General features: G+C 33.5%; 5 protein-coding genes across 9 annotated transcripts in view; 3 read left to right on the plus strand and 2 right to left on the minus strand.

Moving 5' to 3' along the window:
• Positions 1-396, plus strand: part of LOC126760056 (O-acyltransferase like protein-like) — a 63379-nt gene extending 62983 nt beyond the window's left edge. Inside the window, exon 6 of the mRNA XM_050475420.1 lies at positions 138-396. Within this exon, the coding sequence (XP_050331377.1) occupies positions 138-218 (81 nt within the window). The 3' untranslated portion in view covers positions 219-396. The remainder of the gene's footprint in view (positions 1-137) is intronic.
• LOC126760080 (uncharacterized) lies at positions 138-4588 on the plus strand. 4 transcript variants are annotated; one of them, XM_050475465.1, is made up of 5 exons: positions 138-395; positions 2160-2392; positions 2589-3853; positions 4087-4233; positions 4296-4588. In XM_050475465.1, the coding sequence occupies exons 1-5, from the start codon at positions 221-223 to the stop codon at positions 4375-4377; spliced, it is 1902 nt and encodes a 633-aa protein (XP_050331422.1). In that variant the 5' UTR covers positions 138-220; the 3' UTR covers positions 4378-4588. The 4 variants fall into 4 exon arrangements, with proteins under 4 accessions (XP_050331422.1, XP_050331431.1, XP_050331449.1 ...); XM_050475474.1 differs by having other exon boundaries at positions 142-395; positions 2163-2392; XM_050475492.1 differs by lacking the exon at positions 138-395 and adding an exon at positions 1142-1249 and having other exon boundaries at positions 2163-2392.
• A 220-nt stretch (positions 4589-4808) lies between these two features.
• Positions 4809-5269, minus strand: LOC126760217 (uncharacterized). The gene has a single exon (XM_050475672.1). The coding sequence runs from the start codon at positions 5205-5207 to the stop codon at positions 4863-4865; it is 345 nt and encodes a 114-aa protein (XP_050331629.1). The 5' UTR covers positions 5208-5269; the 3' UTR covers positions 4809-4862.
• Positions 5270-5557: 288 nt separating this feature from the next.
• On the plus strand, positions 5558-10316 carry LOC126760045 (nuclear hormone receptor HR96). Of its 2 annotated transcripts, none has more exons than XM_050475388.1 (6): positions 5558-5852; positions 5915-6623; positions 6692-7896; positions 8890-9099; positions 9200-9409; positions 9477-10316. In XM_050475388.1, the coding sequence occupies exons 1-6, from the start codon at positions 5847-5849 to the stop codon at positions 9675-9677; spliced, it is 2541 nt and encodes an 846-aa protein (XP_050331345.1). In that variant the 5' UTR covers positions 5558-5846; the 3' UTR covers positions 9678-10316. The 2 variants fall into 2 exon arrangements, with proteins under 2 accessions (XP_050331345.1, XP_050331354.1); XM_050475397.1 differs by having other exon boundaries at positions 5559-5856.
• Positions 9799-11613, minus strand: LOC126760170 (WD repeat-containing protein 91). Its single transcript, XM_050475632.1, has 3 exons — positions 11279-11613; positions 11083-11223; positions 9799-11021 (listed from the first exon to the last, which is right to left on the minus strand). The coding sequence occupies exons 1-3, from the start codon at positions 11520-11522 to the stop codon at positions 10450-10452; spliced, it is 957 nt and encodes a 318-aa protein (XP_050331589.1). The 5' UTR covers positions 11523-11613; the 3' UTR covers positions 9799-10449.
• Positions 11614-11652: the final 39 nt, after the last annotated feature.

An 11652-nucleotide genomic window follows, 5' to 3' on the forward strand; every position in this document is an offset into this window, starting at 1 on the left:
AAATGTCGATAACAATAACTAAAAAACAAATAAATACTGTTTATACAGAGAAGGCGTATTATACATATAGCTAATACATTTTTATGTAATTTTCAATTTTTAACAATTATTAATGGTCCTCTTTCATAAAATTTTAGTTAATTTTGTCAGTTAAACAAACTTTGCGCTTTCAAACACTGAAATTTTGGAAAAGAAACATCCGTCAAAGAAACGCCTGAAAATGAAAAGTACTGCCATTCTTAAATTGCACGTCAACGGATCTACATCATCCAACAAGGAGCAACCACCTCCATTGGAAGAGTTTTACAAGCAATTGCCAGAGGACCAAGAATTTGTAACTCCCGAGAAGTATCCGGAAAACTCTGTAGAATCCTCCACAAAACCAGAGTTAGGAGGTAAACTGATTTTCTCTACTTGTAGATATAAGTATGTGAAAATGGTAAAAGTCTTCTACAAAAAATGGGTGAAGGGAATGCTGATGCAATAACCTTGAAGATTTCACTAAATATATATTAAGTATACATACACGCACGAAAAAATCCCGAGTTGGATACCAGGAAATTAACTGACCGAATGAGTATAGGGGGTAGTACGTTTATATATATGTATGTATATACATATGTTTTAAGCTTAAATTGGATGAGTAAGTGCATTCAGATAAATCAAAGGAAAGTAAATTTGCACATGAGGCTTAACCTCAATTGGTAAGTGTAATTTTATTTTTTTGTTTGTGAATTTAGCTTAGCATCACGTCGTGGAACTATGTGAAATAGCATAACTATGTAAATACATTGAAACATATGTATGTATAGTATGTACATATATCAGTTAAATTCTTTACAAATGTATAATTATACATTTGTGTGATATATTTTTAAATGGCAAAACTTACAAGCATTCAAGTGTAAACAACGATCAAACTTTAATCTAGTTCTTTATTAATAAGTGTAAAGAAGTCGTGACCACACCCGATTATTACTGCTAACATATATATCACACTTATTTAGATGTACTCCAATTACTTAATTGACACGTACCAATGTACAAAGAAATTAGATACATGCTTGTATGTACATATTTACGTATCATGTGTGAAGTAATTTTAAATTTAATAACAAAAGCACAGTTGAGTCTCATAAAACATTTTAGAAAAATTTAGTTGCAAGTAGCCAGTAAGTTATTGCACAGCTACTTTTCAAGCGATCGTAATATTGTCTATCTAAGGCGTTCATCATGTCAAATTCAAGCCGTAAGCTTAATTTTAAAAATTTTCCATAAAAAAAGAGTTTTTGATTATGATTTTTAATTATCATATCCTTGGGCGTTATTAATTATTTTTTTTTTTTTTTTTTTTTGCTATTTGTACACTTATTCATCAAACATTCCAAATCAGGTGAATGATTTTAAAAATCATTCGGCTGGGATTTAGAATAGCATCCCCGGATTTCGGGAATAAAATGGGTATCAGTGGAAAGGTGACGTTCTCCAGATCACGAAAATATATATATATAGTTGCCGCTGACTTATAGTTTTAAAGATATTTGCAAATGCAAAATTGAATTGATAATTTGTATATTGTGAGTAACTTTTTCACTTATATTATGCACTTTTCACGTGCTAGCAATAATTTCTGCATATTAAATATTTGTTGTAAATAAAGCTTTATTTTAATTATTTTATTTTAGTTACAATTCTTTATTTACAACAAATATTGAAAAAATTTATATGCAGAAACGTTAGAGTGAAGTGCTAGTACGTGAAAAGTGCATAATATAGGTGAAAAAGTTACTCACAATATACAAATTATCAATGTAAAAGTTGTCAATTTTTCAACTTTAAATGCAAATATCTTTAAAACTATAAGTCAGCGGCAACTATATACATATATATATTTTCGTGATCTGGAGAACGTCACCTTTCCACTGATACCCATTTTACCCCCGAAATCCGGGGATGCTATTCTAAATTTTACCCAATCATTCTTTCAGTGAAAACCTTGAGTAGATTTTTGTGCTGAAATTTTCTAAAAATAACAAAGGTATTTGAATATTTGGAAATGATCTGTTACTAACAATAGAAGGCATCTTATCTGTGTAAACTATATACTTTATTTTCGTTAAATATTTGGAAATTACACATTTCCCATTTCTTATCGTTAGCAGGAACAAATCCCGAGCAAACAAAAGTAGATAGTGCTGTTGTTACAAACAAAGAAAACGGTACAATGGTGGTGGAACAAAACGGTTTGAATGATGGCGCCGACGAACAAATGTTAAGTGGTGCTGAAGACAACGAAAAATTGGCCGATAAGCGTGAAGAAGTAAAGTTTATCAAAGGAGGTGACCAACAAAATGGTGATGCGAAAATTGACATTGGTGCTGTTAATGGAAAGGTATGTGAAACTAATCATATAAATATTTTTTGGGATTAACGAAACTTTAATAATTCTATCATGTACAAATATTTGCGTACAATTATTTAATTGCTACGCAGGATAAAGAATTGGTAAGCTCTATACCATGCTTCACATTTTTTGTGCCCACAAATTAGCCAATGCCAAATTTAAGTATATTCTTGATTAATTTCAGGCTTTTACCGGCATGTCCAAAGAAGAACTGATGAAATACGCCAATGATCCATTTTGGGTACGTTTACGTTGGATTTTCTTCATAGGCTTCTGGGCCATTTGGGCCGGGATGTTGATCTGTGCCATACTTATAATTGTTGAGGCGCCAAAATGTGCCGCTCCTGAGCCACTACCGTGGTACAAACGTGGCCTCCTCGCTAAATTCAATGCACTCGAAGCAGTAGCTAGCGATATCGACAGCGCAAAAGTGGTGGGAGCTTCTGCTGTCATATATGAGTTGCCACCTGAACTAACTTATTCGGTACATGATCCTGCTGTTGAGCAAAAAATCAAAGCTATCGTTGATAGTTATAAAAATGCGGATATCAATGTTATACTGGACCTAACACCAAATTATGTACCAAGTAATTCTACATTGTTTGCTGAAGCCAAAAGTGACAAATCAAAGCGTTCAGCTTTCATATGGAAAGAGGGTGCCCAAAATATCAGCAATTGGCGTTCACTTCAAAATACATCAGCTTGGGATGAAGTCGAAGCGGGCAACTATGTACTCTCCCAATTCGGTGCCGGTCTATATGATTTGAAAATGAATGACGTCAACGTTAAGAATCAATTCGAAGACGTTTTAAAACATTTGTTGACTTTGGGCATCAAAGGATTCCGTTTGAAGAACACCAAATTCTTTTTACTCTCTGACAAGACTCCTGATGAGGTTGTTTCTTCGGATGGCAATTTCGGGCATACTGATTATGGATTTTGGACACATACTCATAGCACCTTCCAAGAAGGCCTGGGCGATTTGTTGTATGAGTATAAAATGTACGTAAAGAACATTTCTGCAGATGCTTTCTTATCAGTGGCAGATGATATTTTACGTCCAGAAATTTACCATACTAAGAATGGCGAATGGGGTGTAGATTTACCGATATATGGTCCACTTGTGCACACTTTGCATACAGGTTCAAATGTTGCAAAACTTCGAAGTGAATTCGAAGATATTATAAATGCTGTAGGCAATGACACTTGGCTACAGTGGAATTTTGCTGAGCAATCACCAGCTGATAATCTGAAAAGCGATCCTTCGGCAATCGCATTATTTGTGTCGTTATTGCCAGGAGTACCAGTTGTGGCAATGACTAACACATCACTTTTCAAAGACTTGAATCCAGAAGTTTTTGCTGAAATAAAGCAATTGCGATTATCACCCTCGTATATGCATGGGGAATATAATGTTTTTCCTGTAGAAGGCCTCTTTGCTTACTCCAGGTAATTTATATATATATATATATATATTGTTTAAAAAAAAGACTTGATTTACTAAACATATACTATTCCATTATTCGATTTATTTACTAACATGCACACTTTATAGGCAAAGGTGAGAAAACTGTGAAACTAAAAGTATTTTTTTTTTTTATTTAAAAATTTTCTGTTACTTAATGGAATGCTATGAATGAAAAAGTATTCATTTTAACTCAAACTTTTCCTTTATTTTATAGAATAAAATCTGGTAATCCTGGTTACTTCGTGGCTTTCAATCCATCAAACACTACTGTAAAAGGCGAGTTCGTCTACCCGTCATTGCCAGACAAAATGTCGGTGTATGCTCTTAGTGAGAACTATAATATTTCGGGCATAACAGTGAAGTAAGCATTCACCCTGATTTTGATAAGTGATTCAAATCTAATATTGTTTTCATTATTTTCAGATCTAAAGTTCAAACAAATTCTGTAGAGGTGCCCCCTGAAGCCACCATAATACTCACTTACGTACCTGTAACATCAGGCTAAATTTATAATGGATGGATATCCTTATATTCACACATATTAAAATGAATGTGACAATATTATAAAAAATACAAAATATTATGTGTATTAATAATGCTGAAAGTTAATCACGTTATGCATAAAGAAAAAAGTTACCGCTTTACAAAAATAAATAAAATATTTATTTCAGAGTTGAAAAACGATATAAATATTATTAAAGGCATTGCAAAAAATATTCCGTTGTTTTATTGCATAGCAACTTTTAATACTTCATAACAATCGAATAAATGTAATATATCATAGAGTGGTCGAACAGAGCTTGGATATAAAAAGATACTGTTCAAATATGCACCTTTTTTTAGCAACTTCAGTACAGATTATCGTTTTTTACTCTTTCATACTCGATATATAAATGTGAGATACACTATCTAGAAAATTTTTAAAAGAAAAATATGTTATGGCGCTCTAATTAATGTTTTTCTTTTATTTAGTTTATTGGTTTTATAATTTCAACTACTTTCTTTTAACAAAACTTCATCAATTTTCTCTTTTTGCTCCTGAATAGCATTCTTAAGCAACTGAGCCTCAGTTTCCAGTTCTATTTTTGCAGATTCTAACTTAAGCTGATAATTCCGTATTTCACTGTTAAGCGTTACCAAGTCTTTGTGATCAGCAACTGCTTTTTCGAAGCGATTCCACCAATCCTGGTGTTGTGCATCATTACTGGGCGATTGTCCTTTTAAAGTCTCGGCACTCAAGTCTACATGAAAAGTTTCCATATCTTTCAATATTTGCTCAACTGTTGGCGGAGAAGGCGGAGGTGGATATTTAGAATTTTTAGATTTCTTTAACATTTTTTAAAAGTAAACAAAAGTTTAGTTTTGTATTTCAATATGTTTTATCAAAGGTTTCTGGATAACTGTTATGACAGTTGTCAGCTGTGTGCACATTTATCGATGTATAGTATTTATCGATATTTTGAAATAAAATTGAATTATTTAACATTTATATATTCAAAATTTATGAAAATAAGACATTTTAACCGTAAAATTGCAGCTCTTTGGTGATAGTTATAATAATATTAATTCACGGTTATATTTAATAATATAAAAATAAACAAAATTATTTACTTGTTAAATTTTTTTGTATGGCAACTGTCATTGTTCACCATCGGTCGAAGTATCGTTTGACATTTGATAATTGTGCCCTATTGTCTGATATAGTTGTTAAAAAGATATTGGAAATTAGCTTCAGCATATTCAGAAGGCGCTTTAAGGGTATTTAAATTTCATAATGACGTTGGGAAACATAAAAATGTTAACTATCAACAGTTACAAGAATCAATAAAGATAAATATTGCAGCGATTTAGTATAATAATAAGGAGGTAAAAAGTGGACAAAGTCGCTAGCGAAATTAATTAACGCGCCGAGCAGAAATTACAATTTATCGACATTAATTATTAAATTGCAGAGTTGCGGTGATAACGTATTATATGTTAGTAGGTAAGCGCAACATAAAATTGCTTGTTTATTTCTATTTAAAAATCTTTTCCAAAAATAGTGTATTAAGGATTCAGTGGAAATGTCACCGCCAAAAAGCTGTGCTGTTTGTGGTGACAAGGCATTAGGATACAATTTTAATGCTGTTACATGTGAAAGTTGTAAGGCCTTCTTTCGCAGAAATGCCCTGGCAAAGAAACAGTTTACCTGTCCCTTTAGTCAAAATTGTGAAATTACTGTGGTTACTCGACGATTTTGTCAGAGATGTCGTCTGAAAAAGTGCTTAGACATTGGTATGAAGAGTGAAAATATCATGTCTGAGGAAGATAAGCTTATAAAAAGACGTAAAATAGAAAACAACCGCGCTAAACGCCGACTCAATGATAATAAAGCGGGATCTATAACGGACAGTACTGCATTTGATATGGTTTCACACGATTCGCAAAGTTCTTTTGACAGTGGCAAAGGCACAGGCAGTAATAATAGTGCATCAGCGGCTTTGGGTAATCAGTCATCACCTTTGAGCGCGAATGTGCCAATACGGTCTCCAATAAGATCGCCTCTGTTAGCAGAATCAGACGGAGACGCAAAGCCTGAACTAATGACCAGTGAGGAAATAGTTGAATTTATTGTTGGTGATCCCGATCGAGCATCGCAGATGATAAGCAAATTAATGCGTACAAAAGACGAAGCGCTTGCTATTGTGGAGAAAATTCTCACTTCTCAGAAAGACGCATTGCGGCTCGTATCACATTTGATTGCATTCCCCGGTAAGATATCATGACATTTATTAATTATTTTTGAATTTGAATAATAACTTATTCCTTCTTTATATTAGGTGACGCATTGAAAATAATTAGTAAAATTATGAATTCACCATTTGATGCATTAACGGTGTTTACAAAATTTATGAGTTCGCCTACTGATGCATTAGAAATTATTTCAAAGATTGTTAGTTCACCACAAGATGTTGTACAATTCATACGGAATCTTATGGAATGCCCAGAAGACGCGCTCGATATAATGAATAAATTTATGAATACACCTGCTGAAGCTTTGCGCATAATTAATAAAATATTCAATACGTTGAATCCACCAACACGCAGTGATGAATTGCATAAATTACTTTTGGATGCTACAAAGGAAAATAAGGATAAATCATTCCAACCAACACAACATGCATCTACAGAATCGGAAGGCACTGAAAACGGAAATTATTTGCTGCATTCAATGCTCAGTAACAGTCCAGTTATGACGCAAGATTTTGCAAATGATGTGTCCCCTCGTGATCAACACACAATGTCGGCTACTAACTCTGATTTAATGGTTGAATCGCCCATAAATATACAAGGCATGACAATAAGAACAGACACACCGGATCACACATTAACACCCATTCAACCGCAGACCTTTCAGCTGGGATCTTCAGCAGAGCTGCCTTCAGTGACAGCCTGCATGGAGAACTCAACGCAAGGTATTTTAATTACGCCCACAGATTGCTCTATTGACAATCACGCTTTACACTGCAACTCACCAACAAGCATACAATCCAACATTGAACTGCCAAGTACCTCAGCCGGACTCTTAAACCCAAATTCGCCTACAGACTTAACGTCTGATGCGACAGACTTTAATAGTGAGCACTTCGATATAAAAACGTTCATACAAAATTCATTTCCTGACAATGCAAGTGGTGGTGATAGCTTAAATTCATTGGAGTCTGTGCTATCCGAGGTGATAAGAATAGAGTTTCAGGCTTTTAACAATTTACCGCCAGAGCCTCGTGTAAAACAAGAACAATTTCAATATCAAACACATAATATGACCATGCAAAACTCACAACAACAACAATGTGGCTACAATGGTGACAATACACAATTGCAACAGCCAATTATTGGCCCGCCAACGAATGCAATAATGGGTCGGGATCTCAATGAAGCTGAGCAAATGAAATTGCGGGAGTTGAAATTGTCCAGCGAAGCACTATATTATCCAATGGACAACGATCTATCTCTACTTATGATGGGTGACGATAGAGTTAAGGTGAGTGAAACGTAAAAGAAATCGATTTATGTAATTTGTTTTTGTTTTTTGCTTAAGTGCGCATATCTTATCAGTTAAAATGTGCCCAAAAACGCACGAAATTGGACACCTGTTATACTAAACTCACACTAGATCAAAATTCATTGCGCGAATGTGTATGAGTCAAATGTTTTGTTTGTTAAAGCGTGGGTATAGCAAAAATTGTCAATTGATGCGTACGTATAAGAGTCGATGTGAAGCCCTTGTACAAAAAAACTTTTTGTGTTATCCACCACTCTTGTTTATACGTTAGGGGGTTTATTTGAGTCAATGAGTCAGCCAAAATTTTGTACATCTGTACATATGTAAGCATTTCCGATCCGAGTATTTAGCTATTGCTAGCACTAAATCTTAAATGCTCCATAAATATTCGACATGGTTTATTGTATCAATTACTATTATGAATAATTATCACAAAAAATTGCTAGGCGTGCAGAAAAATATAAAATCCGACATAATATCCCACATTGCATGTTTGTTTTCCCTGTTACATATATTGATTGGGAAAATGCGTAAGTTTCTAATCAAAATAAATAGCCCTTTTTTGCTGCTGGCATAATCGTTAGAAGTTTACTACTCTTCACATTTTATATACATATATATGAATTTAAGTAGTTAAATATACCTATTTCTGTTTTGGAAAATTTTTAATTTTTTTTAATTAGAATTTTTGTTTTATTAATTCATCTAATACTATATACATACATACAATATTATATATTTTTAACAACATAAAATAAGAATTTTCATATAATATATTTTACTAAATTTAACGTGGAATATTGCCCACGGTGCATTAATACAAACAAACTTTTAGGGCGAAACAACAATATTTTTTGTTGATTTAAAAGTGTTTGATAAGAAATTTAGTCTTATTTACATAGTAATGACTATTTTTGAGCAAAAGTTTGAACTTTATATGACTAATGCAATGCAAATGTATTCTATCCATAGCCAGAGGACACGCATCAGGATCCGAAACTTTTACAGGTGATTAATTTAACGGCAGTCGCCATAAAACGCCTAATAAAAATGGCTAAAAAGATAAGTGTGTTCCGGGATATGTGTCAGGAGGATCAAGTGGCATTACTAAAGGGTGGCTGCACCGAAATGATGATCATGCGTTCCGTGCTAACATATGACAACAACCGTAATACATGGAAGGTAAGCGTTGTTATTCATTAACAAATTAAAATTAAAAAGAAAAATTATCAATTGATTAATAACTTAAAATAACAAACTTTTTGTCATTGCATACATTCAGTTGCCACACGTTTCCAATATGGCTCATGTACGAGCGGAGATTTTAAAGCAGGCAAAGGGCAATATTTACGAGGAAATTTTGAAATTTGTGGGTACATTCGATGAGAAGTGGCGCATGGATGAAAATATAATTTTGATTATGTGCGCTATCGTGCTTTTCACACCGACGCGTCCGCGGGTAATACACGCTGATGTCATTCGTTTGGAGCAGGTACGTACACATACACACATAATACAATATATTCCTAAAAATGTGTATATTATTAAATCTCTTCTAGAACTCTTATTATTATCTTCTGCGAAGATATCTGGAGAGCGTCTATCCTGGTTGCGAAGCAAAGTCAGCTTTTATTAAGTTAATACAAAAAATTTCGGATGTTGAACGTCTGAATCAATTTGTGATTGGTGTTTATTTAAATGTGAATCCCTCACAAGTAGAACCGCTATTGAGGGAAATATTTGATTTAAAAAATCATTAGGTAATTATTAGTGCCGCGCTACTATTCGCTTGCTTACACTATATATATAGAATATATATAGATAAATAATGTTGGAACTACTATATATACTCGTACAGTACCATTGCTTTGTAGTTATTTGTTTTGTTTTTGTTTTTTTTTTTTATGCGCCAGTAATATATTTAGGAGCAAAGTAGATAGTTTTTATTTCTGCAGTGCTATTTTAGGGCATTATCGACCACTGCACATTTAGAAAATCAGCTATTTTAAAATAAACAAGGAAAAAGTAGATCATTTTTATAATAATATGAATTGTTGAATGTAACGCGAAAGCAACTATATTAATACACTGCATTGTATAACACACAGAAATGTCTCGTCAACTCGGGTGCATGTGATAAATGTACAACACTAACTAGTTATTACAAACTTAAAGTTATGCTATTTTTAATATTATACACAGATAAATGAGAATGTTGAATCCAAATGCAGATATACTATATAGACACAAACAATTTTAAATTGAGCAACTATAATACATCACCTATTCACTGTTAGATGCAACACAAGTTGGTAGTTTAAAATGTGCAATTTATATAATATAGATTCAATCTAAAATATGTTTTAATAAAAAAGAGTCTATTTTGTGTAACAATGGAATATTTGTATGTCTTTATTTCTATCGAATGCTTGTGAATTATCGATAATGAATATTTATGAAGTACTTTAGTGAGTATATGTAAGTGTTAAGACTATAATTAAAATATTTCTTATTCCTTTATGTAAAATATCTTCAAATCCAATTACGCCCTACACTACCCGAACGGCGTTTGTTGGCCTTGTCATTAGTTCCGCCACTGCTGGCGTCTTTACGACCGCCTGTGTCTGGCGACCCACCCGATCCAATATTACGTATTAACAAACGCAAACCACGTGCCTGTGCGTCACTCGCTTGCGCCACATTATTTACTTCGGACGAGATAACCGAGAAATCGTCCACTACATGCCCGGGGGGACTTACATCAAATGGCAAAATGTCACTAAGACTTTGCTGAGGTCTATATGATGTACGACGACGCACGCCGCTCGAATCACTGCCGGCGGTATTAAGATTTTGTGTACTATTTGATGTCGATAACTGTTGTTGCACTTGTTGTAAACGAGTTTTCAGCAAAGCATTCTCTTCTTGAAGACGTCTTATGTGGGCGGCCTCATACTCTGCACGCACGAATGTTGGTTGTGGTAGACATTGATATATTGTTGTAAGAAAGTTACGCAAGGATAACTGTAATGTATCTTGCCATTGTTTTGAAAAGTACAAAGCAAAAGTCGGTGATTCCTCTGCGTTTTTACAAAATGGGAAATCTGAAAAAAAATTATCAATTAGATTAGTTTGTGTAAAATTAATTAGTTATAGTGTTCATACAAAACCAGTCCTTCCATTCGCTTTGCTGTTGCAGTTCTGCTGCGAGTTTTGCAAAGAATTCAGTGACTTTGTCCAAACGATTGTTTGAATACGCAGTCACCAGGTAAAGCTTCAACAGACTATTTTCCAATTTTTTTACAGCTTATGATGGAAAATAATTTAAATGAGAACCTGTGAATGTCGAATCAAAACATACCTGTAGCATAAGTGTGTTCCAGTTTGCTGAAGAGATTACTATCTAAGTGAGTCCAAAGTGAACGTAATGCAGTTAAATCATGATTTTGTATACACTGATTAAAACTCTCCAACAATTTTTCAGAACGGAAGCTTTGATCTTTTTCAGTTCTTTGTTCTTGGTCAAGTGTTTTTAATGTGGAGGAGAAACCACGAAATACCAAATACTCCTTTAAAAGATTGTCGATAAATGTTATTTGTGCCATGTTTTCAAAATTTTCACAATTCCCTTAATTTGTTTGGAAAATGAAGAAAAATAAGATGAAGTAAACAGCTGTATAAATGCTATCAAAATAAAACAAAAAACTTCAAAACAATACCAGAGTTGCTATTATG

The sequence above is a fragment of the Bactrocera neohumeralis genome, chromosome 2, assembly GCF_024586455.1.
Source record: "Bactrocera neohumeralis isolate Rockhampton chromosome 2, APGP_CSIRO_Bneo_wtdbg2-racon-allhic-juicebox.fasta_v2, whole genome shotgun sequence".
Lineage (NCBI taxonomy): Eukaryota > Metazoa > Arthropoda > Insecta > Diptera > Tephritidae > Bactrocera > Bactrocera neohumeralis.

Bases quoted from the DNA above. Each gene is read 5' to 3' on its own strand.
- LOC126760080 (XM_050475465.1), top strand. From the start codon at position 221: ATGAAAAGTACTGCCATTCTTAAATTGCACGTCAACGGATCTACATCA. The intron at 2,393-2,588 runs GTATGTGAAACT...GATTAATTTCAG, and splicing joins TTGGTGCTGTTAATGGAAAG to GCTTTTACCGGCATGTCCAA. The intron at 4,234-4,295 runs GTAAGCATTCAC...CATTATTTTCAG, and splicing joins ATTTCGGGCATAACAGTGAA to ATCTAAAGTTCAAACAAATT.
- LOC126760217 (XM_050475672.1), bottom strand. From the start codon at position 5,207: ATGTTAAAGAAATCTAAAAATTCTAAATATCCACCTCCGCCTTCTCCG.
- LOC126760045 (XM_050475388.1), top strand. The intron at 6,624-6,691 runs GTAAGATATCAT...TCTTTATATTAG, and splicing joins ACATTTGATTGCATTCCCCG to GTGACGCATTGAAAATAATT. The intron at 7,897-8,889 runs GTGAGTGAAACG...TTCTATCCATAG, and splicing joins TGGGTGACGATAGAGTTAAG to CCAGAGGACACGCATCAGGA.
- LOC126760170 (XM_050475632.1), bottom strand. From the start codon at position 11,522: ATGGCACAAATAACATTTATCGACAATCTTTTAAAGGAGTATTTGGTA. The intron at 11,224-11,278 runs GTATGTTTTGAT...TTCCATCATAAG, and splicing joins GGAACACACTTATGCTACAG to CTGTAAAAAAATTGGAAAAT. The intron at 11,022-11,082 runs GTATGAACACTA...ATTTTTTTTCAG, and splicing joins CGAATGGAAGGACTGGTTTT to ATTTCCCATTTTGTAAAAAC.